The sequence below is a fragment of the Dendroctonus ponderosae genome, unplaced genomic scaffold (genome assembly GCF_020466585.1).
Source record: "Dendroctonus ponderosae isolate FM_Combo_2020 unplaced genomic scaffold, Dpon_F_20191213v2 Dpon_F_20191213_12, whole genome shotgun sequence".
Taxonomy (NCBI): Eukaryota; Metazoa; Arthropoda; class Insecta; order Coleoptera; family Curculionidae; genus Dendroctonus; species Dendroctonus ponderosae.
Genome location: NW_026017316.1, coordinates 2,694,328 through 2,721,203, shown reverse-complemented (window position 1 = coordinate 2,721,203; position 26,876 = coordinate 2,694,328). Strand labels below are relative to the sequence as shown.

The 26,876-nt window shown below is 60.2% G+C and overlaps 14 protein-coding genes and 1 non-coding gene across 17 annotated transcripts; 8 read left to right on the top strand and 7 right to left on the bottom strand.

Annotated features, from left to right (window-relative positions):
- Window positions 1-21: 21 nt before the first annotated feature.
- Window positions 22-4,178, top strand: LOC109540104 (AP-1 complex subunit gamma-1). Of its 2 annotated transcripts, none has more exons than XM_048662927.1 (16): window positions 22-91; window positions 666-727; window positions 784-925; window positions 979-1,167; window positions 1,231-1,546; window positions 1,597-1,872; window positions 1,921-2,068; window positions 2,136-2,353; window positions 2,420-2,579; window positions 2,635-2,731; window positions 2,801-2,893; window positions 2,945-3,067; window positions 3,121-3,229; window positions 3,286-3,672; window positions 3,727-3,819; window positions 3,881-4,178. In XM_048662927.1, exons 1-16 carry the CDS (start codon window positions 36-38, stop codon window positions 3,980-3,982), a joined length of 2,571 nt encoding a protein of 856 aa, XP_048518884.1. In that variant the 5' UTR covers window positions 22-35; the 3' UTR covers window positions 3,983-4,178. The 2 variants fall into 2 exon arrangements, with proteins under 2 accessions (XP_048518884.1, XP_048518885.1); XM_048662928.1 differs by lacking the exon at window positions 22-91 and adding an exon at window positions 108-600.
- On the bottom strand, window positions 4,149-4,962 carry LOC109540130 (60S ribosomal protein L27). The gene is made up of 3 exons (XM_019908354.2): window positions 4,853-4,962; window positions 4,429-4,653; window positions 4,149-4,376 (listed from the first exon to the last, which is right to left on the bottom strand). The coding sequence occupies exons 2-3, from the start codon at window positions 4,645-4,647 to the stop codon at window positions 4,173-4,175; spliced, it is 423 nt and encodes a 140-aa protein (XP_019763913.1). The 5' UTR covers window positions 4,648-4,653; window positions 4,853-4,962; the 3' UTR covers window positions 4,149-4,172.
- A 118-nt stretch (window positions 4,963-5,080) lies between these two features.
- Window positions 5,081-5,947, top strand: LOC109540131 (NADH dehydrogenase [ubiquinone] 1 alpha subcomplex subunit 6). Its single transcript, XM_019908355.2, has 3 exons — window positions 5,081-5,493; window positions 5,560-5,675; window positions 5,726-5,947. Exons 1-3 carry the CDS (start codon window positions 5,367-5,369, stop codon window positions 5,852-5,854), a joined length of 372 nt encoding a protein of 123 aa, XP_019763914.2. The 5' UTR covers window positions 5,081-5,366; the 3' UTR covers window positions 5,855-5,947.
- LOC109540127 (venom serine carboxypeptidase) lies at window positions 5,870-7,603 on the bottom strand. The gene is made up of 5 exons (XM_048662934.1): window positions 7,331-7,603; window positions 7,038-7,277; window positions 6,763-6,984; window positions 6,334-6,713; window positions 5,870-6,280 (listed from the first exon to the last, which is right to left on the bottom strand). Exons 1-5 carry the CDS (start codon window positions 7,545-7,547, stop codon window positions 5,921-5,923), a joined length of 1,419 nt encoding a protein of 472 aa, XP_048518891.1. The 5' UTR covers window positions 7,548-7,603; the 3' UTR covers window positions 5,870-5,920.
- Window positions 7,604-7,683: 80 nt separating this feature from the next.
- Window positions 7,684-9,292, top strand: LOC109540128 (23 kDa integral membrane protein). Its single transcript, XM_019908353.2, has 5 exons — window positions 7,684-8,092; window positions 8,145-8,333; window positions 8,395-8,565; window positions 8,679-9,039; window positions 9,093-9,292. Exons 1-4 carry the CDS (start codon window positions 8,036-8,038, stop codon window positions 9,021-9,023), a joined length of 762 nt encoding a protein of 253 aa, XP_019763912.1. The 5' UTR covers window positions 7,684-8,035; the 3' UTR covers window positions 9,024-9,039; window positions 9,093-9,292.
- Window positions 8,576-8,655, top strand: Trnal-uag. The gene has a single exon. It is a non-coding gene; the product is annotated as a tRNA-Leu (tRNA).
- On the bottom strand, window positions 9,139-9,583 carry LOC109540133 (BET1 homolog). The gene has a single exon (XM_019908356.2). The coding sequence runs from the start codon at window positions 9,494-9,496 to the stop codon at window positions 9,170-9,172; it is 327 nt and encodes a 108-aa protein (XP_019763915.2). The 5' UTR covers window positions 9,497-9,583; the 3' UTR covers window positions 9,139-9,169.
- Window positions 9,584-9,613: 30 nt separating this feature from the next.
- Window positions 9,614-14,804, top strand: LOC109535586 (NCK-interacting protein with SH3 domain). Its single transcript, XM_048662929.1, has 12 exons — window positions 9,614-9,898; window positions 9,957-10,157; window positions 10,210-10,433; window positions 10,482-10,667; window positions 12,548-12,837; window positions 12,893-13,289; window positions 13,342-13,537; window positions 13,588-13,790; window positions 13,846-13,949; window positions 14,005-14,226; window positions 14,280-14,452; window positions 14,514-14,804. Exons 1-12 carry the CDS (start codon window positions 9,794-9,796, stop codon window positions 14,700-14,702), a joined length of 2,490 nt encoding a protein of 829 aa, XP_048518886.1. The 5' UTR covers window positions 9,614-9,793; the 3' UTR covers window positions 14,703-14,804.
- On the bottom strand, window positions 10,725-12,219 carry LOC109540135 (protein rogdi). Of its 2 annotated transcripts, XM_048662946.1 has the most exons (7): window positions 12,020-12,216; window positions 11,889-11,960; window positions 11,691-11,825; window positions 11,439-11,599; window positions 11,259-11,379; window positions 10,993-11,202; window positions 10,725-10,937 (listed from the first exon to the last, which is right to left on the bottom strand). In XM_048662946.1, the coding sequence occupies exons 1-7, from the start codon at window positions 12,053-12,055 to the stop codon at window positions 10,869-10,871; spliced, it is 804 nt and encodes a 267-aa protein (XP_048518903.1). In that variant the 5' UTR covers window positions 12,056-12,216; the 3' UTR covers window positions 10,725-10,868. The 2 variants fall into 2 exon arrangements, with proteins under 2 accessions (XP_048518903.1, XP_048518902.1); XM_048662945.1 differs by having other exon boundaries at window positions 11,691-11,960; window positions 12,020-12,219.
- A 527-nt stretch (window positions 14,805-15,331) lies between the features above and the next one.
- Window positions 15,332-17,583, top strand: LOC109540142. Its single transcript, XM_048662932.1, has 9 exons — window positions 15,332-15,484; window positions 15,552-15,861; window positions 15,914-16,165; window positions 16,217-16,319; window positions 16,373-16,640; window positions 16,691-16,862; window positions 16,913-17,060; window positions 17,112-17,337; window positions 17,390-17,583. The coding sequence occupies exons 1-9, from the start codon at window positions 15,459-15,461 to the stop codon at window positions 17,556-17,558; spliced, it is 1,674 nt and encodes a 557-aa protein (XP_048518889.1). The 5' UTR covers window positions 15,332-15,458; the 3' UTR covers window positions 17,559-17,583.
- LOC109540137 (26S proteasome non-ATPase regulatory subunit 11) lies at window positions 17,560-19,423 on the bottom strand. The gene is made up of 2 exons (XM_019908360.2): window positions 18,253-19,423; window positions 17,560-17,884 (listed from the first exon to the last, which is right to left on the bottom strand). Exons 1-2 carry the CDS (start codon window positions 19,379-19,381, stop codon window positions 17,763-17,765), a joined length of 1,251 nt encoding a protein of 416 aa, XP_019763919.1. The 5' UTR covers window positions 19,382-19,423; the 3' UTR covers window positions 17,560-17,762.
- An 803-nt stretch (window positions 19,424-20,226) lies between these two features.
- On the top strand, window positions 20,227-21,356 carry LOC109540139 (thioredoxin-related transmembrane protein 2 homolog). The gene is made up of 4 exons (XM_019908362.2): window positions 20,227-20,481; window positions 20,532-20,712; window positions 20,768-20,956; window positions 21,008-21,356. The coding sequence occupies exons 1-4, from the start codon at window positions 20,338-20,340 to the stop codon at window positions 21,268-21,270; spliced, it is 777 nt and encodes a 258-aa protein (XP_019763921.2). The 5' UTR covers window positions 20,227-20,337; the 3' UTR covers window positions 21,271-21,356.
- On the bottom strand, window positions 21,280-23,314 carry LOC109540136. The gene is made up of 6 exons (XM_048662933.1): window positions 22,993-23,314; window positions 22,748-22,939; window positions 22,344-22,701; window positions 21,861-22,281; window positions 21,500-21,799; window positions 21,280-21,439 (listed from the first exon to the last, which is right to left on the bottom strand). Exons 1-6 carry the CDS (start codon window positions 23,146-23,148, stop codon window positions 21,388-21,390), a joined length of 1,479 nt encoding a protein of 492 aa, XP_048518890.1. The 5' UTR covers window positions 23,149-23,314; the 3' UTR covers window positions 21,280-21,387.
- A 20-nt stretch (window positions 23,315-23,334) lies between these two features.
- On the top strand, window positions 23,335-26,732 carry LOC109540105 (peroxisomal acyl-coenzyme A oxidase 3). Its single transcript, XM_048662930.1, has 7 exons — window positions 23,335-23,650; window positions 23,710-24,018; window positions 24,073-24,392; window positions 24,446-24,728; window positions 24,784-25,027; window positions 25,814-26,199; window positions 26,252-26,732. The coding sequence occupies exons 1-7, from the start codon at window positions 23,519-23,521 to the stop codon at window positions 26,639-26,641; spliced, it is 2,064 nt and encodes a 687-aa protein (XP_048518887.1). The 5' UTR covers window positions 23,335-23,518; the 3' UTR covers window positions 26,642-26,732.
- Window positions 25,036-25,814, bottom strand: LOC109540143 (EKC/KEOPS complex subunit Tprkb). Its single transcript, XM_019908363.2, has one exon. The coding sequence runs from the start codon at window positions 25,669-25,671 to the stop codon at window positions 25,045-25,047; it is 627 nt and encodes a 208-aa protein (XP_019763922.2). The 5' UTR covers window positions 25,672-25,814; the 3' UTR covers window positions 25,036-25,044.
- Window positions 26,733-26,876: the final 144 nt, after the last annotated feature.

The window sequence follows — 26,876 nt, the reverse complement described above, 5'->3', positions numbered from 1 at the left end:
GCCTTTATTTGCGTGTGAGCCACGAGTCAGGTGCCATGTACCCCTATTACGAGACGGACTGGAGTGTCTTGCCCCCCGAAGCCAACCGCCGGTAAGTGCAGCTGGAGGGGGGCGCGCGCCCCCCGGTGTTTGTGTGCAAACTGGGGCCCCAGTTGGATTTGCTGGTAAGCACTGTGGTGTGTCCTGCTTTAACTGTGCGGGTGCGACGAGGACAGCCAGTGGGTTGGGACGGGTGCTTTTCAGAGAGTTACGGGGGTCCCCAGAGAAGTCGGGGTTTTGCCACTAAATTCCCATTAGAGGGGCACCCCCCCCCAGAGAGCTGTACGGGCGCCCAGGGCTGCGGCAACACTGCCGGTCGACGCCAATGACAAGCGGGCGCCATATTGCGTGTTTACGTCAACAGGGCCCCCCATTTATCTGCCAGTGTCACTGCAAGAGCCAACCAGCAGGAAATCAGTGCCAGTGGAGCCCTAAATACGCAGGTGTGAGTGCAGGCCGCCTTTTGTGCTTCGCCCGGGTTGTTTTTAAATGTGTGCGCCTTGCTTAGAGTGGAGTTGTTGTTGTCGTTAACCTGGCCAAGATGAACGCTTCGGACCACGGGTGAGTGCCCCCTTTTGACTGCGGCCGGCAGGCCTGACTGTGCACTAAACAGGGCCCCGTTTCAGGTTCAACCCGGCCTTCAACATGGCCACCATCAAGCAGGTGGTGAACGAGGCCATCGAGCGAGGTAGGTGGGGAGTTTGGGGCTTGGGGGGCGCTAACTGAGGGAGCTGGGGGTTTCAGTGCGGATGCCCACGCCGATGAGGCTGCGCGACCTGATCAGACAGATCCGCGCCGCTCGGACTGCTGGCGAGGAGCGCAGCGTGGTGAACAAGGAGTGCGCCTACATCAGGAGCACCTTCAGGGAGGAGGACTCCGTCTGGAGGTAGGCGGTGCGGTGGGGGCGCCGCCCAGGCCTGATGTTTGGCGCTGTTGCAGGTGCAGGAACATCGCCAAACTGCTCTACATTCACATGCTGGGGTACCCGGCGCACTTCGGCCAGCTGGAGTGCCTGAAGCTGATCGCCAGCCCCCGATTCACCGACAAGCGCATCGGCTATTTGGGGGCCATGCTGCTGCTGGACGAGCGCCAGGACGTCCATCTGCTGATCACCAACTGCCTGAAAAAGTCTGTAGCCGCTCACTGAATGGGGCCAATTCACTACTGAGCGGGTGTTTTTTTGTTTTTTAGCGACCTGAACTCCAGCACGCAGTTCGTGGTGGGGCTGGCGCTCTGCACGCTGGGGGCGATCGCCTCCCCTGAGATGGCGCGCGATCTGGCCGCCGAAGTGGAGCGTCTGATGAAGTCCCCGAACGCCTACATTCGCAAGAAGGCGGCCCTCTGCGCCTATCGCATCATCAAGCGCGTGCCCGAGCTGATGGAGATCTTCCTGCCGGCCACCCGAAGCATGCTGAGCGAGAAGAACCACGGCGTGCTGATCACCGGCGTCACCCTGATCACCGAAATGTGCGAAAACAGCCCCGACACGCTCAACCACTTCAAGAAGGTACCCGACCAAAGCCCTGCCGGCTGGCGTTTGGCACACGGCTGTTGCAGATCGTGCCCAATTTGGTGCGCATCCTCAAGAACCTGATCCTGGCCGGCTACTCGCCGGAGCACGACGTCTCGGGCGTGAGCGACCCCTTCCTGCAGGTGAAAATCCTGAAGCTGCTGCGCATCCTGGGCATCAACGACGCCGACACGTCGGAGGCCATGAACGACATCCTGGCGCAGGTGGCCACCAACACGGAAACCAGCAAGAACGTGGGCAACACCATCCTGTACGAGACGGTGCTCTCCATCATGGACATCAAGTCGGAGGGCGGGCTTCGGGTGAGTGGCCACGCCCCCACCAACCCCATCTAATCCCCCATTGGACAGGTGCTGGCCGTCAACATCCTGGGCCGCTTCCTGCTCAACAACGACAAAAACATCCGCTACGTGGCGCTGAACACGCTGCTGCGCACCGTGCACGTGGACACTTCTGCGGTGCAACGGCACCGCTCCACCATCCTGGAGTGCTTGAAAGGTACCCCCACCGCTCGCTTCAGTCCCCATTCAACTGCCACTGACATTGACATTTCCCCGGGGTCTAGATCCGGACGTGTCCATCAGGCGACGCGCAATGGAGCTGTCATTTGCGCTGGTCAACGCGCAGAACGTCCGCACCATGATCAAGGAGCTGCTGGCGTTCCTGGAGAAGGCCGATCCGGAGTTCAAGGCGCCCTGCTCGAGCAACATCGTGCTGTCGGCCGAGCGCTTCGCCCCCAACAAGCGCTGGCACCTGGACACGCTGCTCAAGGTGCTGGTGGCGGTGAGTGACAACTTTGACGCATGCCATGGGTGACAGCACTGACCTTCTCCCCCCCACGGGTTTCAGGCGGGCAACTACGTGAGGGATGACGTGATCTCGTCCACCATCCAGCTGATATCGGAGACGACCAGTCAGCAGGCCTACGTCACCTTGCAGCTGTTCAAGGCGCTGAGCGAGGACCTGCAGGACCGGCAGCCGCTGACGCGCGTCGCCGCCTGGGCCATCGGTGCGCCCCACCCGCCCCTTATCGCTTCGCGCGCWCTAAATCCCCCCTGTTCTAGGCGAGTACGGGGACCTGCTGCTGGAGGCGCCCCCCGACGAGGAGCACGGCATCGCCCACCCCCCGACCGAGGAGCAGGTGCTGGAGATCTACCAAAGGTGCTGCTGCCAAAGCCCGCCCACTGAGGCGAACCGGGGCGATTGATCTGAGCGTCTGTGTTGTTGCAGGCTGCTGTGGAACCCGCAGAACAGCAACACCACCAAACAGTACGCGCTGATGTCGCTGACCAAGCTGAGCACGCGGTTCAGCGCCACCACCAGGTGAGTTGCAGGCTTTTCGCCAAGTAATTGCTGCAACCGGGGAATTTGCAGCCAAATCCAGCATGTGATCAGCTCGTTCCGCTCCAGTCTGCACATCGAGCTGCAGCAGAGGGGCGTGGAGTTCTCGCAGCTGTTCGGCCAGCACGGGCACCTGCGGCCCGCCCTGCTCGAGCGGTAAGTCGCGCCCATTGGGCCTGAACGCCCACTAAAGAGGCGGGGCTTTGCAGGATGCCGCCCATGGAGGTGGTGCGCAACGGCGACCCGCTGGACCTGGCCAATGGCGACGAGGACAGCCCGGATGAGGTCAGCCCCCAGCACGCGCCTGCCGGCGAATCGGTGAGCCCCGCAGTGACTCCCTCCCCCCTCGGGGCGACTAACCTGAACTTGTTTAGAACGCGCTGTTGGACCTGCTGGGCGGGGACGACCCAGTGGGGGCGTTGCCGGCGCCCCCGGTGGGCGACAGCCCCAACCAGGACCTGCTGGACCTTTTGGGGCTGGGGCCCCTGAGCGACAACGACGCCAACGTGGACAATGCGAACTTCAACTTTCTGACTGGTGAGTTGGGGCCTGCGGCGCCCCCTCGCCTTGTCGCAGACGATCTGCTGGACAGCGGGCAGAGCCTGGCGCCCCCGTTGACCGCCTTCGAGAAGGACGGCCTCAAAGTGCTGTTCAGCTTCGAGGGGCCGCGCGACGGCAACATGGTGCCCATCAGCGTGACCGCCTCCAACCAATCGGGCGCCACCCTGAGCGAGTTTCTGTTCCAAGCGGCGGTTCCCAAGGTGGGTGCGTGGGGGATGAAGGCTTTCGGGGGGTTAATCGGGCTTGGGGGGCAGATTTTCCAGATCCAGATGCTGTCGCCTTCCGGCACCGTCCTGCCGCCCAATGGGGTGGTCACGCAGGTGCTGAAGGTCACCAATCCCGGCCAGGTGAGTGATCGGAACCGCCCCTTTGGGGTGAGGCGGGCTCACTGTTCCCTTGGGTGTTTAGAACGTGCTGAGGATGCGGCTGCGAATCTCCTACTCGGTGGACGGAAACCCGGTGCTGGAGCAGGCGGAGGTGAACACGTTCCCCCAGGAGCTGTGGGAGTGAGGGGCGCCGCCCCCCGGCCCCCTTTGTACATAGCAGGGAAACATTCCGGCAGGAGGCGCCACTGGATTGGGTACTTAACTACTGGTTAGCGCGACTGTTACTACTACTACTACTAATTCTAACCTTGTTTGTTACTTGCGTCCATAGCTATAAATGAGCAACACACTTGAATTAAAGAAGATTTATTGAACTAGAAGCGCAGCTTTTGGAAGAACCACTTGTTCTTGCCCTGTTTATACCGCTCCTCGAACCGCACTCGCGTCTGGAAGCGCAGCTTCTTGCGCTTCATGGGGTCCTTCAGGTCCTTGGCGGAGCCCAACAGGCTCTTGCCCTTCACGTCGGTCAGATCCGACACGGTGTACCGCGTGGGCATCAGATGGTTGTAGTTCAGGGTCTGGAACAGGGCATTGTGGGGCAAACGGGGGGGCAAAATGGTGCAGACTCACCTTGATGAAGGGCTTGATTTTGCTGCGCTTGTGCATCTTGCCTTTGCCCATTCGCTTGTTGATTTTGCGCGGATACCGGTCGATGCCGGCCACCACGGCGTGCGCGTAGGGCTTCTCTCCGGTGCCGTCGTCGAAGTTCTTCACCACGATGGCTTTGCGCCCCGCGTAGCGCCCGCCCAGCACCAGCACCACCTTACCCGGTTTCATTATCTTGCCCATGGCGATCTGCAAAGGCCCCAAAACACACTCACAACAATGACACCTAACCTCAAACGGGCCCTTTGCCCCCAATTCGGCCGCCAGCCCCCGAAATCACCGGGTGCCCCGAAAGGGCGACGCTACCAGGTGGGTTACCTCACAGTGGTGGCCGAAAAGGGGCCAAACTGGGCGCGATGTTTGAAGATTTCGCGCCAGGGGTACTTACTTGTTTTCGTTCCAATTGCTGAAAGGACTGTGGGTGATTGACAGTTGACAGCGCAGATGGCGCTGGCGCCGGAGGCGCATGGGCGGGGCCCGCGAAGCCTTAATTCGACTAAAGCGACCGTTAATTCAAACAACCCGAAATCAATCAGCTAATCATCATTTACTTTTTGCTAATTTGCAGCCAAAAAACCAAAAAAAAAAAAAATTACAACAATCAATCACTCATCGGCAGGTTCGGACTCAGGGCGACCAGGTGGCGCCAGCGGCTTCAGACTGCGGGGCTTCGCCCAGGCGCACTCACAGCTGAACTCGCACGGCGCCTGCGGCGCTTGGTCCTGGGGCTTCGCCCAGGGGTTCCAGACGCGCAGCAACAGCGGCTGGATGTACCGGTGGAACAGGAACAGCAGGAGCGGCAGCACAAAGCAGGGCACACAGGCGACCATTGTTCTGGCGGTGACAAATGACAAACGACAGATGTGACTGCAGGATTGCGGTTGACAGATAAAGGGGGCGAAATGGCTCAACAAACAGTGCGAAGCGCCGTCAAGCAGGTGAAGCCCATCCTGTCCTTGGACAGGGAGGAGGCCCGCAGGCGGGTGGTGAGCCTGTACAAGGCCTGGTACCGGCAGCTGCCCTACATCGGTAAGCTGGCGACCCGTAACCTCACTTTGTGTTTATGTAATGTTGGGGTTTGGGGGGCTGTTGCAGTGAAGCAGTTCGATATCCCCAAAAGCGAGGCGCAGTGCCGGCACAAGCTGCGCGAGGAGTTCGGCAAGCACAAGCTTGTGAATGACATTCGGGTGGTGGACTTGCTGGTGATCAAGGTGGGTGGCGCGGGGCGTGAGGGCCCTGAGTGAGTTCTGGCGGGTTTTAGGGTCAAATGGAGCTGAAGGAGACGGTGAACGTGTGGAAGCAGAAGGGCCACCTCATGGCCTACTTCAAGGACACCTGGGAGCCCAAGCCCCAGGACTTCCTGTCCAAGTTCCTGGCCGGCAAGGAGTAGTGATCCAGTACAGTGTATGTAGACAGTCATTTATTACGGACTAAGGTCAAATAGGGTTAAATCGGGTCAAATAAAGCGCCCAGCTGAGTGATAGGGCTTGTTTCTGGTGAACCTCGACATCAAGTCCCAGGCCCACTTGGGCTGGTCGGCGGGCACCATGTGGCCGGCGTTGCGCACCAGCACCTCCGTCAGGTTGCCCGCCTGCTTCACGTAGCCGGCCAGGTCGGCGCCCACGCGCCACTGGAACCTACCCGCACTCCTATACTGGTCGGCGCCCGCGAACTGCAGGTTCTGCAGGTAGTTCTCCGTCAAGGGGTAGGCGACGATGATGTCGAGCTGCCCGTTGTAGATCAGCACCCGGTAGTGGCTGAGCAGCTCGGCCACCCACGGCGCCACGCTTTGCATCACGTCGCTCTTGAGGTTCGTCTGGAAACAGCGCCCCATTGTCAGTCTCAGCGGGGGCTTCGCCCCTCACTCACCTCCACCACGTTCGTCTCGTCGCTGAAGCTCGTGTTGCCCACGTGGATGGCGGCCCGCACGTCCGCCCTCTGCACGTATTTCGCCATCAGGCGCAGCTCGGCCTCCATCGGGTCCACAGCGTACAAGTAGTTGAAGTAGTTGTCGAAGCCCGACAGGTTCCTGAACAGCGACGAGTGGTTGTTCAGGTCCCCGTTGAGCAGCGAGTCGAACACGTCGAACGCCTTGTCGAACTGCTTGCTCTCGATGTAGCGGACGCCCTGCGCCTCGTAGCCCTGCACCGCCTGCAGCCCGTTGAGGTCGATCAGCCCCAGCTGGTAGAGGTAGAGCCCGTACTTGAGCTGGTGCTCAGGGTCGCTCAGCCCGTTCCCCATGCTTAAACCTTCGGGGGAATATGGAGGGCGGGTGGACGGGATGGTGAATGCGCCTACCTTTGAGGTTGATTTTAAGGCGGCTGTCAGGGTTGCGCTGGTGGATGGTGTAGGCGATGGCGGGCACGTACTTGCCCCCGTAGGACTCGCCGCTCACGAAGAAGTCGTTGCCCTGCAGCTGGGGGAAGAGCGTGAAGAATTGCAGCAAGGCCCCGTAGAGGTCCTGGCCCACTTTGGTCTCGTTCTGGGCGTAGCCCCCGCTGGTGAAGCTGAAGCCGGTGCCTGCAAAGGGGCGCATGCACTGGGGGCTTCGACTGGGGGGCGCCGCCACTCACCCACCGGGTTGTCGATGTAGATCACGTGGTGGTTCTCCGTCCAGGAAAACGGGCGCTCCTTGAGCCCGCGCTTGGCCTTGACGGTGAACGGCCCGTTCTCGCCGAACAGGCCGATGAGGCTGGAGGCGCCCGGGCCCCCTTGCAGCCACAGCAGCACTGGCGCCGTCTCGGGGCTGCTGCGCGCCGGGAAGTACCAGAAGAACATGTTGGAGCCCCACAGCTTGTCCACCGTGAAGTAGCCTGCAACAGGCAGGAACGGGTGAAGCGGGGCCCCCAAAACCCACGCGCCCCACCTGCGTAGCTCTGCTGCTTCTTGAAGCCAGCGAAGTGCACCTGGGCGGCCTGCTGCGCCTCCGCGATCTTGTTCTGCTCGATCAGGGGCGTGAGAATGAGCGGCGCCCCCGGGTCGTCGTCCACCTGCAGGCCTTCGGCCGGGAGGCGCGGGTAGAAATTGGGGAAGCCCCCCAGGGCGTGGTGGAACACGCAAACCGTCACCAGCACACGAAACATGCTTGTCTGCACTGATTGGCCACTTAACAACCGGACGGGACAAAGCAGGGGTGACCAGAGGTCGGGACTTATCGGGTTAAGCGATAAAACGGCGCGTTGATTGCGATAAATTGCAGGCAGACTAAATGGCGGATGCGCCCCAAATGGGTTTTTATTCGAATAAAGTAATCGACAGGCTTTTTGAATTAACTTTTCAGGAACTTGGTTACAAATTCGGTCTCAACGGGGTTGAAATGGTGAAAAGTGGTTTTCCGCGCTCGGGAAAACCCGGAAAATTGGCCATAGGCAGCCAGCAACACCCAGGCCAGGTGTGGCGGGTTGCCGGCGACGGGGCCAGGTGCCGTTATTTATAGCCGATGACCGGAAAAGCGGCCATGCTTTGGGCATAAATAAACAAAAGCCAGTCGGTTCCGGTGGAGCGATCAAGGGTGCGTTTTCTGAGTGAACCGGGGCGGAATGGTTGATGGTTGGTGACGTTCGTGCGTAAAATGGCCTCCTTGAAAGTGAAAGAAGCGCTCTGTTTGGTCTATTCGGGGCTGCTGTTTGTGAGTGAATGGGGCGCCGCCGTGTTGCGGCCGAGCGTCACGCTCTGTGCAGATTTCAGGGCTGGTGCTGATGGGCGTCGCGGCCTACTTGCTCTTCAAGCTGTTCTACCACTACACGTTCGTGCCGAGCGGCAGCGTGGGCCCCTTTTTCGTCGTTTTCCTGCTGGGCATCGTGCACCTGCTGCTCACCTGGCTGGGGGTCAAGGGCCCCACTCGGGAGCACAACTTTCACATCGTCCTGGTAAGTGGGGCATTGGCAGGCAACCCAACTCACACTGCTGCTGCTGCTGTTGCTGTTGCAGTTCATGCTGTTTACGCTGCTGCTGTTGGTGGCCGAGTTCGCCATCGGCGTCTGGGCGATCATCCTGTGGGACGAGGTCGAGGTGGGCGCCCTCAACCTCATGAGCGCCTCCTTTGAGGAGCTGATCGCCCTCAACTACTACCGCAAGGACTGGAACAAGCTGCAGAGTCAGGTGGGTGCAGGGCAGCGTGGCCGAGCGGTCTAAGGCGCTGGTTTTAGGCACCAGTCCGAAAGGGCGTGGGTTCGAATCCCACCGCTGTCACTTTTTTCGACTTTTTTTTGCAGTTGCACTGTTGCGGCATCAGCGGCGTGCAGGACTACAACAGGACCGAGTCCTACCCGACGTCGTGCTTCCAGAACGCCGACACTGATTTGGCGATCCGCTACCCGGACGGCTGCAAGGCCCCGCTGATCCGCTACGTGAAGCGAGTTATGATCGATGGCGCCATCTTGGGGTTCGTCTGCGCCCTGCTGCAGGCCGTCGGCCTGTTCACTTTTTACAGTTTTCTGCGTGCGCTGCGCGCAGCGMGGGCTGAGCGGCTGGCGCGGCGCGTTGCTATGCAACGCGAGCTGGCCAACGCGCCCCCTGTGGGGTTTGTGGCGCCAGCCACTCCCCCTGTTACCACCTAGAAGAGTCCCGGCTGTGGTATTTTTGTTTCAATAAACCTTTGAGCTCGTTAATGAATGCAAGTTCCCTAGAGGGCGCCGCCAGCGGATCTCACCGCCGAATCAAACAGCAGGCAAATAGAGAAACAGCGATATAATCAGGAGCGAACCTATCGGAGCTTGAGCGCCAGGTACAGGATGAAAAAGACCAGGAGGGCGAACACGAACAGGTAAAGCACAATGTAGTTGTGGGAGCCGCGCGATAGTTTTGCTACGCGCGACATGGTTTTGCCCAGGAAGCCGCCGGTGCGGTCCATGTCGTCGTCCACGTCGCGCAGCAGCTTGTGCTGGTGCTGGACTTCGGTCCCAATGTCGATGGACAGCGACTTGAGCACCCCGATTTTCTCGGCCAACTCGTGGGTCATCCGCTCGTTCTCCTGCTCGATGGCGCTGTTGGCGTCCTGCGGCAGGGGCTCGTAGTGGTGCGAGCGACGCATCTTGTGCTGGGCCAGCGTGAACACTCACTCACTCACCAAACAATGGGGGCCCCACTAGTGACGTGGGGTTGGTTGTTTATCAACTGAGAACTGGGAGGTTAGGTGCCAAAGTCACCAGAGTGCGGCGTTGCCCGGTGGTCGCTGGCGCGACGCGGCAGGAAGCAGATCGACGCCCTTAACCTTGCGGGCGTTGTTAGTAAACAAGCTGGAACGTTCCCAGCCCACACAAGATTATGTAAATGCGGCGGCGGTGGTGGGACCAGTCAGGTGAGGCGCAGCCCTGCAGGTGCCTGAAGTATGGACAGCGTCGCCGAGCGCAAGCTGTCGCTGGTCTCGGTGCAGTGCCGCATCTGCTACGACAACGACAAGGACGAAGYCCTGATCGCCCCCTGTCAGTGCAAGGTGAGTGGAGCCGTGGGGGGCCGGCGGGCCCCTCACGGCTCAACGGTCGCTGTTGCAGGGGAGTGTGGCCTTCGTGCATCGCACCTGCCTGGAGAACTGGCTCAGCGAGTCCGGGACGTCGACGTGCGAGCTGTGCCATCAGCCCTTCAACACCGAGCGCACGCCCAGGTTCTCGTCGTCCAGGTCCGTTTGGTACTGGCTGCGCCACGGGCCCCGCTACCCCGGCACGGGCGTGCGGGGCGACATCATCGCCTGCAGCGTGAGTACTGGGCGCGCGCCCCAATCGCCCACTGAGCTCCGCCGGCTTCCAGGTTATCACCCCGTTGGCTGTGGTGGTGACGTACGTCTGCCTCTACTCCTCCGAGTACTACGGGCAGCAGAAGTTCTCCCAGATCCCCGCCGCCAAATGGACGTCGATCTCGCTCCTGATCATGATCGCCATCATGCTGTTCGGGTACTACCTGTGGGTGCATTCGGTGGTGCGGCTGCATGCGCGCATGTGGTACAGCTGGTGGCAGCGCTCCTGCGTGGTCCGGTAAGGCGAAGCCCTGCGCCTCTGCGCCCCCAACGATCCGTGTTGCAGGTACATCCCGCCCAGCACCATCTCGCTCCAGCCGCGCGCTCTGCAGCAGAGCGCGCCGACGCCCCACAACACCCCCAATCTGCTGGGGGCGCTCAGCCAGTCTGCCACCAATGTGGAGGCGCCCCAAAACGACACTGTGATCGACATTGAGGCCCCCTGTGCCAGTTTTGATGAACTAGATTTGAAGTAAGTTGTCTGTCTTTCACTGTCTTGATTCCTGGGCAAAATGGCGAATGCGCTAGCAAGTTTGCTATAGTTTATTGACGTCGGGTCGCTTACGCCACTAGGGGGAGTCTAAGAGATTACATAAGCTACGCGGGAGGAGTGGGGGTCAAATATCTATAGCTATCGCTAATTAAACCTAGAAATTGACGGTGAGGCGTGAGATTAGGGGGCGAGTGGACTGGAGGATCGCGACCCCACCGTGAAGTCCTTGTACTGGGAGAAGACGCAGATCTGCAGCAAAGCGAATGGGGTCAAGAGCAGGGGGCGCAGCCCCCGGTCCGCCTACCTTGTCTTTGAGCTGCTGGCACAGCTGCAGGCCCACAGTGAACAGCACCAGGACCTCGTTGAGCCACGGGACCGAGCACTCGGCGTGCGACGAGTCGTACTTCATCTCGCCGTGGCTGTAGACCAGCTGGTAGATGGCGAATATCAGCTTGTGGCTCTGGATGTAGAAGCTGATGGCCAGATCCTCCGACAGGTTGGGCGCCAGCGACTTCTGCAGCGGAGCGTAAATTGGCCAACCGACAACAGCCGCACACGACCTCCACTCACCATGTTGCGGCTCTTGATCAAGTCGTCCATGGTTTTCTTGCGGGGCACGATCAGGCTGGTGCGGCCGCGCTGCAGGCTCCCCAGGATGTTCCCCAAGATGTGCAGCACCTCGTCCGACGACCTGCAAAAGGACGGACGGTGCAAACGCAGGGAACGGGGGGCGGAAGCGCCTGCACCCACTTGAACTTGTAGTTCTTCCCCACGTCGTCGATGTGGTAGATGGCCTGCTGCAGGTGGTTGGCGGCGTCCTGCACCTGCTGCAGCTTCCACGGGTACTCGTTGTGGATGGTGGTGCGCACCATTGTGGCCGAGTTCTGCCTCGTCACCTTGAAGTTGATGTCCTAAAAAATGAGTTGCGCATTCACCAATCTGTCCACCTTCCCTGCCATTGATTATTCAAAGATTCATCCCTCCATACTCATTGGTACTCACAGCATGGGTGATGCTGTCGCCCGTTAAGGTGACCACACACTTGAGCTGATCGGCCGGAATCGACAGCACGAACTTGTCCTGCTTGCTGGAGTTGTCGTGGCCGTAGAGCTGCACCGGGAAGCGGCGGGCGCACTCCTGCAMCCCCATTTCGACTGCACCAACGCCCCCAGCCACTCGCCCTCCCCGGCCCACACTTACCACTAGAATCTGGTGGATCTGGTCGAGGCCCTTGTGGATCTCCTGGTGCAGCACCCACTCGAACTCCTGCTGCTGCAAAGTGGCCCCCCATCAGTCGCACTCGCTCTAAGGCTGCCGAGCCCCCCACTTACCAGATTGGCGGTCTCGGACTTGTCGCAGTCCATCATGGCGGCTGGGGCGCTCCGCTCGCGTCTGCTCGGCCGCTCAATTCACTGCAACTTGCAGCATTCTGCGGGCTCTAATTTGGGGCGAAATCCCTCAACAGTGACAGCAACGTTTGGAGGTTAATCTGAGGGTGATCAGCTGGTTGTTGCTGGCGCAGCGTTGCCACGTCCAGGCCCGCCTGAAAAGAAGACAAAATTATTGTTTTTTTGGGGCTTCAGGTAGTGATTACCGCCCCGGGCAGGTGGCGCGGTGGCCACCCCGTCAATCACCCAGTGACGTTCCGACTGTCAAGCCCCAAAACAAAATAAACATTGCTAGGGGTGTGCCCGGCCACTGTCCAAACGTTCTGCTGCTGCAAAGAGCAACTGCCGGCCCCCACTGAGGCCACTGGCATGTTCTGGGGCAACTAGCCGCCATGTCTGACGAGGCGCTCGCAATGGGTGAGCCCCTGCGGGCGGCCCGGCGACCCCCACCGACTCCCATATGTGTTGCAGGCGATTTCGGCATGCTGCACAGCCTGTACGAGTTCAAGGCGTCCTACGCCAAGACGATCAGCTTCAAGGCGAACGAGTTCTTCATCCTGCAGCAGACCAACACGAAGCACAAGAACTGGTGGGAGGTGATCAACGAGCGGGGCGACATCGGCTACATCCCCTCGAACTACGTGGAGACGGTGAGCGTCCACCCCGGCTTCTACGCCAAGTTCCTGGAGAACGCGCTGGAGAACCTGCGGAGGCGCGACGGCGCCCCCAAAGGGGACGCCATGGAGCGGCTGCAGCGACTGGTCGGGCGCCAGCAAGGGGCGAGTGACGGTGCCAGCTGACGTGTGCGTGTTTCAGGCGGAGCAGCGGGGGAGCAATGGGGCGCAGTCCTACAAGGGCGGCCTCCAGGAGGAGGAGGAGCCGATCAAGCCGGTGACCAAGAGCCTGGACAGCATCCAGAAGAGCATCGAGAACATCCACGAGGAGGTCAAGTCGGAGATCTGCGAGGCCCAGCAACGGTGAGTGCTGCGGCAGCCTCAAGGGGGCTCTGGAGCGCGCTGTTTGCTTGCAGGGCGGAGCCGGGCGAGGCGAAGCGCAGCGCTTCGCCCGTGATCACCGCCCAATCGGTCTACGAGCTGGTGGAGAGCGTGCGCATCAACACCAACCTCTCGCATGAAATGTCCAGGATCGCGCTGGAGACGGTCGTCCATGGGCTGCACGAGCTGCTGCCCGCCTCCATCTTCCCCTACCTCAGGTGAGTCGAGCGCACCGCCCCCAGAGCCGCAGGCTCATCCTCTGGCCCGCAGCACCATCCTGTCGCACTCGCAGTCCTGCCTGGTGGTGGACGACGGCCAGATCGAGCAGACGCACGACGCCAGTCGCCTCAAGATCATCTTCACCGAACTGACCAGCTGCAAGGAGGACGCGCAGCAGCGCAGCTGGATGCTGCACGAGGACGAAACCGTCATCAAGGAGTACATCACGGAGCTGATCTCCATCCTGGTGGGCACCTGCGGGCCGCCGCCCCCCCTTCTCTATTTCTGGGGTTTCAGTCCAACGCCGACACCAGCATCTCCAGACACGTCATCTCCCTGGAGCAGTACCACGTGATCGGCACCCTCATCCAGTACTACCAGATGGAGGCGCGCTGGTCCATCCGGCAGCTGCTGCTGCAGGCCTTCGGCGTGCTGTGCAGCCTGGACAAGACCGTCATCAGCATCATGCTCACCTCGGTGCTGCCCAGCGAGCTGGCCAGGTAGGGCTGCGCCCCTGCTTTGCGCCCCGCCCCACAGTCACTGAGCGCGTTTCAGGGACATGCTGTCGAACCCGCGCAACATCCCCAAGCTCAACTACTCCTCCCTGCTGCTCACCATGGTGTTCTCCATGGGGGAGCCGATGCCGGTCACCAGTCAGGGTGAGCCTTCGGGGGGCRGAGCCCCCCAGTCACTAACCTGCCGGCTGCGTTCCAGACTACCTGGGCCAGGACTTTCTGCGGTTTGTGCTCGACAACATCGAGGCGCCCCCCGACACCGACCTGGACGAGCAGATCCCCGATCTCTTCCTCAACCTGCTCATCTCCTTCAACCTGCAGTTCGACGAGGAGACGCTGAACCCGCTCCTGGTGGCGCTGGACGAGCGCCAATCGGCCAAGGCCTTCAGCGAGAAGATCCTGCTGCTGCTCAACAGAGAGGGTGAGTGCGGCGCGGCCGCCCCCCATCCGGCTCAAGGCGGCGCTTGTTCGCAGAGGACCCGATCAGGATCTTCGACCATGAGCCGGCGCCGCCCCACTCGCTGCTCAAGCTGTTCAAGGACCTGTTCAGTCGACGCTCCACCTCCCAGCTGTTCTACACCAATGACAGCAAGGTGCTGATTGACATCATCGTGCGCAACATTGCCGACCTGTCGCCCGGCGACCAGGTACGCGCTGAAGGGAGAGGGAGCGCGTGTGGGCAACCCGCCAATTTTTCGTTTTTTGCAGCGCCGCCACGACTACCTGGAGCTGTGCAGGCGCGTGCTGCGCAACACCAACTACCACGAGCATCGCCATCGCAGCGAGGACATCCTCAAGTGCTTCACGCGCATCTTCTGCGAGGAGAGCGCGCTCAGCAAGCGCGACCAGTACCTGCTCAAGGAGATCTTCGCCGAGTTTCCGCAGTATTTCAAGTGAACCCTGATGGAGGTTTCCCATTTTTTCAAATTCCAGCGAAAAGACACCTTTTTAGCCATTACGTGATATTCTAGCATTTTCCAATATATATTTTTACGCGCTTTTTAACGAATCTTCCCCAGATTTACGGACTTTATTTCGCGCGCTAGTTAGGGCTGCTTTGCTTAGATGGCCGCCGCATGGTACAAATCAACTCAACACCTCACTATGTAGACAAACGTATTTTTGTCTAAGAAAGAACACTCAAAACAGAATATTTTGCAACGAAAAAGGCAGTTTCATTAAAATACGCATGCACCCGAATCATTTCCCATCGGGGACCCCCATAAGTTGTTGGTCGTTATCGACCTTGGGGCTGTTCGCCATCATCGCTTCCCTACTACTAGCGCCTGCCGCCAGGGGCGCTAAAGACGCCCGCGCAGCGGCGTTGTCACGACCGCACGAAAACAGCAAATCCAACAAAAAGTGAAACACTTACCAAATGAAGCAGGGGGCCAGCACGAAACCGGGAGGAAGCGCAGGCATGCTGCAACAAAAAAACAAGTTTAGCAAACCCTTGGAAATTCGGACAGAAAATTGCGCAAAGCTGGTCAACTGCAAATGCACCGCAGCAGTGTCCCCGAAGGAAAACCGATCCCTAGACGCGGCAACACGGTTTCCAGTCGCAAGCGCCGTCAAACTTGCCGGCATCTTCACCGTTAAAGTGGGGTTAACCGCACGTAAACAAACCCTCAAAGGGGCCCCAGTCCACTAGCGATGGAGGAGTTCAGGAAAATCAACTGGTAAGCGCGCGCCGAAGCCGTCAGGCACCGACGGGAATCAACCACTCACCACCCACACGCACAACAGGCGACTGCACGACCTGTCACTGCTCGAGCCCCAACCGGACTTCCTCAGCGAAGCGGTGCTGGCCGACTCGCTGCTGTACCGGCGGCTCGCCGAGCCGGCAGTGTTCCACCCCACCCGCCCCAAGCTGAAGGGGCTGTTCGCGCCCGTGCCGTACATCCCGGGGCCCGGCAAGGTACACACCTACGGCAAGCCGTCGCTGCTGGACGCGTGGACGCAGGACAAGTGCCTGCAGGCGCAGCAGCTGCTCAAGAGCGGAAAGGACCCGATCAGCTACACGAAAAGCGAGCAGTTCTACGTGGGGGTTTATCACGTGAGTGCGCCCGGGGGCCTCTTCGGACCTGTAACAGGTGCGCGTTTTGCAGGCGAACGTGGCGAAGATCCAGGAGGAGCAGGCCCGGTTCCAGAAGTACGCCCAGGCGCAGTGGGCGCGCTTCGCGGAGAAACGGGCGCAGCCCCAAGTGTTGGTGGACTTTGGCAGGGCGTGCTGGCTGTCCAGGTGGCAGCGCCTGCGGCGCTACCCGCGCTTTTACAGATCGCTGACCTCCACCCAGCTCAGCTTCAATGAGCTGGACAGCGAGGTGCAGTTCCAGTGCTGGACCAACGCCCTTGACCTGGTAAGACCCCCCTCATGGTAATGGGGATGATAATGAGGCAATCATCTGCAGGGGGCGCTGGCGCGCCTGTCCTGCCCGCTGCTCAAGAGCCCGCTGTTCCTCAAGCCCTCCGCCCTGCCGGGGGCCACAGCCCCCTCTCCGTCGGACCAGCCAGGTGAGTTCGGGGGGGTCGGGGGCCGTGTTTGGGCTGACGCCTCTCTGTTGCAGTGAGCGAGGACAGCAACGTGCCTCCATTGCTGGACGCGCACCCGCAGGTGGGGCTGGTGGCCTCCCTGGCCACCCTCCAGTGCCTGGCGGACTCGCAGGACCCCAAGCGGCGCTGGATGGTGCCGGTGGAGATCCGGGCGCGCGCCCACAAAACCGTGGCCTTCCTGGACGAGCCCTTCGAGGACTACGAAGTGTCCCCGTTGGACCTGACCGGGCGCAGCTACCAGGAGTTGCTGCGGACCCATTTGTGCCGGCAGCACGGCATCAGGTGAGCGGGGGGCGCAGCCCCAGACCGAACCCATCAACTGGGGGTTGCAGGTTTGCGCGCAGCGAAGCCCCGGACGAGCCGGGCGAGGGGCGCATCCACCACAATGTCTGCTACAAGGTGTGGAACGTGAAGAAGACCTGCTGCCAGGGGAACCTGATGAAAAGCAGCCACAAGCCGGTGGAGCTCAACGTGCTGGTGCGGGGGCGCATGGACGCATGCGAGGTACCAAAACCAATTCGTCTAAGTCATTTTTTGCAATAGGGGGGTTTCAGGTGGGCGCCAACGGCGCCCTGTGCCCAGTGGTGCTGCGCCCCCGGCTGGAAACCGAGCTGCATTACGGGGCGCAGCTCTCCAGCCAGAGCCAGCTGTGCAGGGAGTGGACGCAACTGTTCTTCACCCCCTTYTCCAGCCTCTGTCGCGGTAAGTCTGTTCAGTGTCTCAGTCTGCAAGGGCTAATCGGCGCTTTTCCAGTGCGGATCGCGCCCTCCAGCGGCGAGGTGATCGACGTGGAGCGCTGCAGCATCCAGGGGGTGGCCGCCGAGTCTCTGCGCGTCCACCAGCACAAGCCGCAGCTCGCCCTGGGCACGCTGCAGGCGGTGTTCGAGCGCGTGGCCGCGCTGGCGCCCGGCCGCTACTTGCTGCAGCACCTGCCCAAGCACCACACCTTCGTCGCGGTGCTGCAGCAGGCCGACGAGGGGTGCGTACCGCCGTTGAAGGCCGCTGCAGCTGCATGACTCAATCCGTTTCAGGGGCGACGCGTTCGACCTACACGCGGAAATGGACCACACCAAGACGAACGCGCCCCATGAGTGGACGCCGCTGGACCCCCACTTCCAGCTGCCGCAGTTCCGCGCGCTCAACCGCATGCCCTGCATGTTCACCCCGAAGCCCACCGCGCCCCCCAAACAGAACCCGTAGCAATTACAAAACGTTTTATTCTGGTTTTAGTGGTTTGCTTTTTAATCCAGATCATTAGCACAACGCTGGGGCCGATGAGAACCGGGGGCGGCGCCCCGCATCACTAGGCAGTAATAATAATGATAAATCACATTAAAACTATGTACATCGAACGATAAGATAAGACAGAAGGAGAACGCAGTCTGCGGCTGGTTTATTGAGGGCTTAGGACAGCTTTTTGGCCTTTTGGTAGAGCGTGTCCACCACCTTGCTCATGCTCTGGATCGTCTCCAGCGCCATCTCGTAGGTCTTGTCCACGGCCGTCTCCTCGAACACCACCAGAACACCTGCGGCACAGTGAGACGGTTGGAGGAGTGGGGATTGGGCGGTTTGGATTGGCTGCGCCCCATCGGGCTTCACTTTGCCTGACAGCACGATACAATGAATTCAAGGTGGGATATTTATCGGTCGAAATCGCACATGACGTCACTGGTTAGCATGTAACCTAGACAGATTTTCATTGAATTTTAAAAAATAATTAAATGTGCCATATTTAGTCACAGGAGAAAATCACGACACTCCGTGACTTCCACTGACGTCACCAAGACCCTACCTTGTATTCATTGTATCATGGCCTGACAGTGCGCGTCAAACAGTCACAAAGACAAGCTGTCAAGTGAAGCCCCCCCGAGACGCTCTAGAAACAATCACTCACCGTCGCCCTGATCCAGGATCCCGTGGAACTTCGCGTCCAAAATCATCTGGGAGAGTTTCTTCTCCACTTGGGGCATCGGCAGCTTGATGCTGGTGGCGATGTGGGCGACCTCGACGCGATTGTAGGGCTCGATGATCCTGCAGAGGTTCTGCTCGAGCATGTTGTCGTAGAGGGTGCCCAGATGGGCGCGCACAATCACGTCGTCCTCCAGCTCGCGCTTGAACTGCTTGACCGCCTGCTGGAAGTCGGCCAGCGAGCGCTTGTGCGAGGCCTGCGCCACCGCCTTCATGGCCTCGATGTCGCGGCCCGCATACTTGATCGCCAGCTTGCCGCTCACGATCTGAGGCACGTCCTCCGGACTGTTCAGCATGATCTTGCTCAGCAGCATGTACTTGAGGGCGGTGAGGGCGCGCGGCGCCTCCACACTGTCGAAGCCCTCGAACGCCTCGTAGAAGTACGAGTAGGCGGTCTTGAAGTCCTTTTCGTCGGCGGCGTGCAGGATGCCCGACTGCAGGTCGAGGGACGCCTGCACCTTCGGGGGGCAGTAGATTGCGTTGGCGGTGGTGCGGGCCGAGGTCAGCGCCGCCCTGGCTTTGGGCAGGTTGCTCAGCGCGTGGTAGGTTTTGCTCTCCAGCAGCTGCACCTCGACCAGCAGGTTCTTGTCGTCCAGCTTCTTCAGCTCCTTGAGCAGCGTGGAGCCGAGCTGCAGCGCCTCCGCGAACATGCCGGTGTCGAAGTAGAGGGCCACCAGGCGCGCCTCCAGCGACTGGCGCAAGAAGGTGCGCTTCTCCTCTTTGGCCCATTCGATGCACTCTTTGCACAGCTGCACCTCGATGCCGATGCCCGCCTCCAGGTCGAGGAAGAAGTCGACGAGCGATCGCACCAGCTTGGCGGCCTTCGCCTTGCTGATCTCGCTCAGGAAGGGCCGCGTTTGCTTGATCAGATCGGCCAGCTCCTTTGCCTTACCCTCTTTCTTGTATCGCTCGCCCAGGTTGAGGATGTCCTGCTCCTTGTTCTGGATCGCACGCTCCTCATCCTCCTCCTGCTCGGGCGTGCGTTTCGCATTCAGCAGCTTTTCCTGCTGAGAACGCACAGATTGGGACGTTTCAAACAACATTGCACCCGCCATAGTTCACGTTTGGATTCGCACTGTCATCATGACATGATCAGCACTTATGTCAAAACAATTGTGACACTTCACCTGTCCGACGTCGCGCGGTGTTGCCGCGCGATTTTTTCTGCAATTTCCCAGGGGCCAAAGCCCTATCGGGCCCTAACGGCGACTCCGGTTGGACAGTTGGGGACCTTTCCCTAATTTAACGCCTTTTTTGCCTCCGCTAGGAGAAATAGTGGGCTGCCAGGCCCCAATAAATTCCAACATTGCAAGGTTGCCAATGAGCGCGTGTTGCAAGATGAAGTCATAAATACGCCAACTTTTTATGCTATTAATTTTAACGAAACTAACAATTTCCACCAACCCAGGCAGATCGTTAAAAACAAACAGGAATCAAATGTTCCCACTTAAAAAAGTCACTTTTTCAAATAATTTGCATCAGTTGCAGCTCAAAAAAGTAACAATTACAAAGGAAATTAGTAACAATTGCTGACGCTTAAGTGGCGTCGCTGGGTCAGCAGCCCATTGATGCCGCACTTGCCGCAAATTACCGCTTGCCACTCAGCCAGGATCAAGCGCTTGTAGTTCGGACAAAATTCAACAGTTTTCGCATTAAAACAGATTTTTGTTTTTAAATTTTCCCAAAACCAACACTGTAGCACTGGTTTCAGGCCGAAATGTGTGAAAACTGAAAATTTGCAGCGGATGCACTCAACCCCAAGCAAACCGCGAGTTCCCAAACCGTAAACCATTAAGCAAAGCTCTACTCACCGGAAACTGGGCAAAGGAAAGACTTTTCAGCATTTTCTGGCAATTTTCTTCAGGCAAACCACTTCACCACACTGACAGGTCGCTGACAGCACAGGGTCCACGGGCGTGGTTGCCAATTTTCCGTGTCAATGGCCGGATCGTCTTCCTAACCTTCAACCTAACCTCCAACCTGTCATTGATTAATCTAAACAGTGGAAACGATGAGTGTGAAGGGGGACCTGGTGCAGCTGCTGAAGCCCTATTTCCTGGTCAACATCCTGCTGAGCCTCTCCTATGTGGTGCTGAAACGCGTGCCCGGCCTGTGCAACCACCTGTTCAGCACAGACGACTGCGAGTTCGATGGGGTAAGTGGGCGGTGGTGCCCCCGCATTGTCTGTAGCCTCTGGCGCTGCAGCGCGAGACGGAGATCCTGTTCTTCCTGCTGATTGTGGTGGTGATGCGCAGCCGGAAGTCCGGCAACGTGACCATGCTCAGCTACCTGTCCTCCAGCTTCATGTACACGAAGCTGGCCAATCTGATCCTCTGGTTCAACGCCGATTATCTGATGGGCATCGTCTATGCGGTGCTGTTCGTGCGTAAGTAGACGCGCTTAGAACCGGGCGTTGGTTGACACCGAGGGCGCGGTTGCAGTTGGGGCCCTGCTGGTGCCCGAGCCCGTCTACAGCAGCCCCGACCGCGTGGTCTACTTCCGGGGGCTGCAAGCGCTGACTGAGCAACTGCAGGCCGACCAGGCCACCTGGCTGGTGGCCTTCTACGCCGCCTGGAGCCCCGCATGCGTGAACTTCGCCCCTGTTTTCGCCAAACTGAGCAACGACTTCGGTGAGTGAAAGCTGCGCCCCGGGGGCCTTAATGCGAGCCCCGTTTGCTCAGGCGTGGCGGCGCTGAAGTTCGGCAAAATGGACGTGGGGCGCTACCCGGAGGCGGGCGCCCAGCACCGCGTCAGCGACAGCAGCCTGAGCAAGCAGCTGCCCACAGTGATCCTCTTCCAAGAGGGGCGCGAGGTGATGAGGCGCCCCGCCGCGGACGCCAGCGGCAAGCTGTCCAAGTTCCTGTTCTCCGAGGAGAACGTGCGGCTGGCCTTCGGCCTCAGCGGGCTTTACGAGCGCGCCCAGGGGGACAAGAAGCGCAATTAGAGCCGCCTAGTCCTAAAATAGTGTTTATTTATATTATAGTTAAGTAGCCAGCTTAAGTAAACCGCTGGAGGGCTTGAGGCAAAATATCACTTGTTGGGTTCCTTTGGCATGGCACCGCTAGGTCTGGTTCTGGTGGTACTGCGGCCGCCCGGCCAGCTCCAGCAGGTACCTGCAAGCACGCCAGTCAGACCCGTTCGGGTGGAACACTGGGGGGCGCAGCCCCACTCACCTGTCTGGATGGTCCAGCCAATCGGCGGCGCTCAGCTTCAGCGTGCGCTGCTTCTCCGCCTCCTTTACCTCCCACTTTTTCACCTCGAGCTGCCGCTCGCGCTGCACCTGGTCGCCGCAGCCCCACACCTCGATGGTCTGGATGTGCAGCGGGATCTTCTTCCACTCCATCTTCTCGAAGCCGGCGTCCACAGCGATGATGGGGCTGCGCGGGTCGGAGCCGGCGCGCAGCCCCTGCGGGTACCCGCGCACCGTCGTGTTCAGATAGAGCAGCTTGGTGCCCTTCTCCAGCAGCTGAAACCTGGCCAGGCGCGTCAGCCTCGAAAGAATCCAAAAAAGGGAGCCCCCCCTGCCACACTCACTTGGGGAGCAGCTGGAAGACGGCGGAGCCCTCGCCGCCCCAATAGTGGTGCGACTCCTTCCACTCGCAGGGCGACGTCACGCAGAACTTCTCGTTGTCGTCCGAGCGGAAGATCACCAGAGTGGGGCCTTTGTAGCCGAGCACGTGGTGCAGGAAGCGATTGGCGCCCAGGCCCTGCTCGTCCGAGTCGTACAGGAGCGCCCAATGGGACGGGATGGCGCACGCTATCTTGGACAGGAAGGCCATGCTGGCCAATCCGGTGCCGCTGCTGCTGGGCGAGCTCGCCCTCTGCGGCGTGGAGTAGATGGGCGGCAGCGCCCCCGCCAACAGCCACGACAGGCTCATGGTCAGCAGGTGGGGATGCGGATTGCCGTGCCCGAACGGGTTCGCCTCCTCCAGGACGGGCGTGGTCAGCTCCAGCCCTGATTGGTAGAACAAACTAGAATTATAACCCCGCCCTAATCCCCCCGGCATAGCTACCGACCCGAGCTCTCAGGGGGCGTGTCCTGATCAATGGTGCGCCACGCCGTGGCGATGGTGTGGACTGCATAGCGGTGGAGCGGCAGCAGGAGGCGGGCGGCGTTGTCGGCCAGCCAATGGGCGACGTACTGAGCTGAGAGGCTGGGCTTCAGGTAGAAGCAGCCGTCCACCACGGCCTTGAGCGTCTTGTTGATGGACAGGCACATTTGGGGCCCGCCCGAGTAGTGGTCCATGCTGACGTGGTAGGCGCACATCAGCAGCCCGGCGAAGCCCTCGGGCGTGATCACGTGGCCCCCTTTGGCGGCGTCAAAGCTCGCCCACATCCGCACCCACGTGTCCAGAATGGCCCCATCATCTAGAATCTGCCCGCACATTAAGCCCTGGTTGGTGCTGGGTGCCCCCACTCACCGCCAAGTACTTGTCGCACTGCTGCCGGAAAATGGGGGCAGGAAGGCAGGCGCTGGCGCTCCCGGCCTGCTCGACGAAGTGCTGGAACAGTCGCTCGGCCAGGTGAGGGTAGCGCGGGAACAAACAGCGCTGGAACACTGGCAACGTGACGCCGGGGGCGCCGTCCAGCTGTTGGGCCTTGTCGCTCAGGATCTGCAACCAGAGGGGCGCAATGGGGCGCGCTGCGCAGCCACTCCAGCACTCACCTTGGCCAGGCGTTCCACTGGCATCATCTGCACGAAGGGCTTGTCGGGGGCGTCGAGCCCCACTGACGAGTGCCGATGGAGGCTGCGGCGCGAGCCCTGCGACGTCGGCGTCTGCTCCCCCGACTTGAGGGCGTCGTGCCCGTGGTGGTTGCCCATTTTAGGCCCCTCAAAACAAACAAACCAAATCAACTGACTGGCGCTGTTTGACTGCTGTCAACCGGCCGCTGGTTGCCGATGCCCCCAAACCATCCCCCAATCTTAAGAAATTCCCGTCCATGACCGCCTGGCCTTGCCGGGCGTCCAGCCGCGAGCTGGCAGCGCCGCGGCGCTTGGACACCCGTTCATCGAAGCAGCAGCGTGGATTGTCCGAGTCAACAAGTTGCGGAGATGTCACTGATAAACACCATCAAAAAAGTGCGTGAAAGCGTGCGTGGCCCCGCCAGCAGGCGGTGAAAGGTCAGCGAAGCCCCCCCCTTCTGTTGGGCTAGTAGAAAACTTCGGACTTTATCTATGTCTGACAACAGCAATGACTCGTCCGATGAACGTGCTGCAGGACTTCAAGCAAGGGGGCCCCCTAGATTTGTACAGGGGGCGCGCCCGGTTCGACTGGAAGGCTTTGAAGCTGGCCCTGGAGACGCCCGAGGTGGTGGACTATCAGGTATTATAAGTCTTGGATCGAATAGCCCCGTCAAACTGACCTAACCTCACTGTTTAAAGAACCAGCTCTATGCAGAGCTGCAGCGCCATGAGGAGTATCAGGCCGAGGGCCTGCCGTCGGCCTCCTTTGACGAGCAGCGGCGGCGCGCCTGCCGCCAGAGCCTCACCTACAAGTCCATCGAGCTGCTCTCCATCGGCTACCAGCTGCAGAACCTCAAGTTCCCGTTCATGGCCACCACTGTGATGATGCAGCTGGCGCCTGCCTCCACCATCAAGTTCAATGTGGCCCACACGCTCTTCACGGACGCGATCCGGACGCTGGGCACGGGGCGACACGCCCACTTCCTGCAGCAGGCCGAGGAGGGCGTGGTGAGTGCCCCCTTTAGCCGCCACGTGAAGCAATCTAACCCCGCCCCTTTGCAGATCAGCGGCTGCTACTGCCTGACAGAGATAGCGCACGGCAGCAATGTGAAGGCGATGCGGACCAGCGCGGTGTTCGACAAGGACAAGCAGTGCTTCGTGCTGAACAGTGAGGGATTTGAGGCGGCCAAGTGCTGGGCGGGGGGGCTGGGCCAGGTGGCCACCCACGCCATCGTCTACGCCCAGCTGCGCAGCAAGCAGCAGCTGCACGGGCTGCACTGTTTCGTGGTGCCCATCCGGGACCCGCGCACGCTCCTCCCATTCCCCGGGCTCCTCGTCGGCGACATGGGGGAGAAGATCGGCCTCAATGGCATCGACAACGGGTAAGCCCCCCATCTCCAACTCCCGCAATCGACTCAACCGTCCCTTTGGGCAGGTTCGTGCTGTTCCAGAACTACGAAATCCCCAAGGAGAACCTGCTGAACAAGCTGGGCGATGTGACCGAGCAGGGCGACTACGTCACCCCGTTCAAGGACCCGAGCAAGCGCCACGGGGCGGCTCTGGGCGCCCTATCGGGGGGGCGCGTGGTCATCACGGGGATTTGTGCGGCCTACGGCGTCAAAGCCCTCACCATAGCGGTGCGCTACGCGGCCGTACGCAAGCAGTTCGGGCCCAGCGAGCAGGGCCCCGAAGTCCCCATTCTGGAGTACCAGACCCATGTGAGTGCGTCAGGCCCCTTGCGCAGTGCCAGGGCTCTAATCAGGTCCCCCGCAGCAATACCGGCTGTTGCCCCACTTGGCGTGCGCCTACCTGCTGCGGACCTTCGCAATGTGGCTGTCCGAGACCTTCTTCCAGTTCTCGGTGGACTCAGCGCTGGGCCACAATAAGGAGCGCCTGCCGGAGCTGGGCGCTGAGTTGCACGCAATTTCTTCGGCCAGCAAGCCGCTGGCGGGCTGGAGCATGCGGGACGCCATCCAGGAGTGCCGCGAGGCCTGTGGGGGGCATGGATACTTGAAAGGTACTCACTCTCACTCGCTACTCTTTACTGGCTATTCTGCTGACAACCGAGTCCAAAAGCGCGACGCTCTGATGCTCAACGTCGCCGATTTTGTACGTTTTTCTGATCGCCGCCACGTCGCTGAGCCCGGCCAGCTGCGAAATGTGGACGGCGCAGCCCTGCACCCGGGCAAAGGCCTCGTCCGCGTCCTCGAAGCCGGGGCCCCGCAGGGCCGCCACCAGCACACTGTCGCTGCCGTCTTCGATGCCGAACTTCACCAAGCTCTGGCTGATGTTGGTGGAGGGCGACAGGTTGAACAGGATCTCGGTGAAGGGGCCTTTGGTCGTCCGCTTGCGGCTGCTGCTCAGCGCCTTGTTCGCTGCCACTGCCACCTGCAGCGGCGCCACAATCAGCTGCGGCTTGATGAGGCAGCACTGCAGCTGGCCGCCCATCAGCAGGGCCCGCAGCTCCCGGGCGTTGCGCACGTTTTCGTACAGCTGCATCTTGAGGCTGGTCTCGGGCCGCGCGTCCAGCCCCAATTCGAACCACATCGCCTGAGGCTGGTTGAGCATCTGAAACGCACTAGGGGGGCGACTTTTGTGGTCGTTCCACTGGTTACCAAAGAGGGTTGTTGTTGTTGTTGACGTTGGTTGTCGCTTTTTCATAGGTTATGTGCTGCGGTGGGCATGTAATTCACCTTCTCTCTTTGGTAAAATTGATTGCGAACAGCGACCACGCCCGCGGTACATCCGGCAACGTAGGCAGTCGCGTCAACGGGACAATTCGAATAATGGGGCCCCCTTTCAGTGGCCGGTTTGGGCGACATTCGGAACGACCACGACGCCAACATGACCTACGAGGGGGAGAACCACGTGCTGATCCAGCAGACCAGCAACTGGCTGCTGAAGTTCTGGCCGCTGGTGGAGCGCCAGCAGCCGATCGCCACCCCCTTGCGGTCCGCCGATTTTCTGTCCAGAGGCCTGGAGATTCTGCGGGGCGCCCGAATCAAGGCCCGGACGGTGGCGGAGTTGTGCGAGCCCGACGCCATCATCCCCATCTACCAGTGGCTGGTGTGCCACCTGCTGCAGACCACCCATGACAAGCTGGCCGCTGAAGGGGCCAAGGGGGCGTTCTGGGGCAGGAACAACTGCCAGGTGTTCAGGGCCAAGAGCCTGGGCGTTGCCTTCATTCAGGTGAGTGTCGTTGAGTGCGCTCGATGGGCCCCATTTTAGTTGTGGTTTGCAGCACTTCGTGCTGCAAGTGATGCTGGAGAAGATCGAGCAGCAGTCGGATGCGGAGATTCGGGCGGTGCTGCGCCAGCTGTTCAGCCTGCAGGCGCTGTTCTGGCTCGAGAAGCTACACATGGCCACCATTTATCAGGGCGGGCTGGCCCAGGGCGGCGCCACGGCCACCCTTATCCAGGACGCCGTTTTGGAGCTGTGCGCCCAGCTGAAGGACCAGGCAGTGGCGCTGGTGGACGCCGTCGCCCCCCCGGACTTTGTGCTCAACTCCCCGCTGGGAGCCTCCGATGGCCAGGTCTACAAGCATCTGCAGGCGGCGCTGCTGAGCGCCCCATTCGCCCTCAGTCGCCCCGCTTGGTGGCAGGACATCGCCACTTGGAAGAGTAAACTGTGAGTGTTTCATTCCTGTTCTGTTCTGTTAGTTTTTTTGTTGAGTTGAGACGTTTTTTTTTTTAATATACGGCCTCCTGGGCAACGTTGCCAAATTAAGTTTTTTAAATCAATCATCTTGCTTGTTCTTTGTGCAAAAGTTCTTTTGAAAACCACTTAAAAAAATCGGTCAACGGAAATTTAGAGACAATAAATCATCTACTGTTTTATATTTAAATCTACCGTTTTTCCTCCATCCA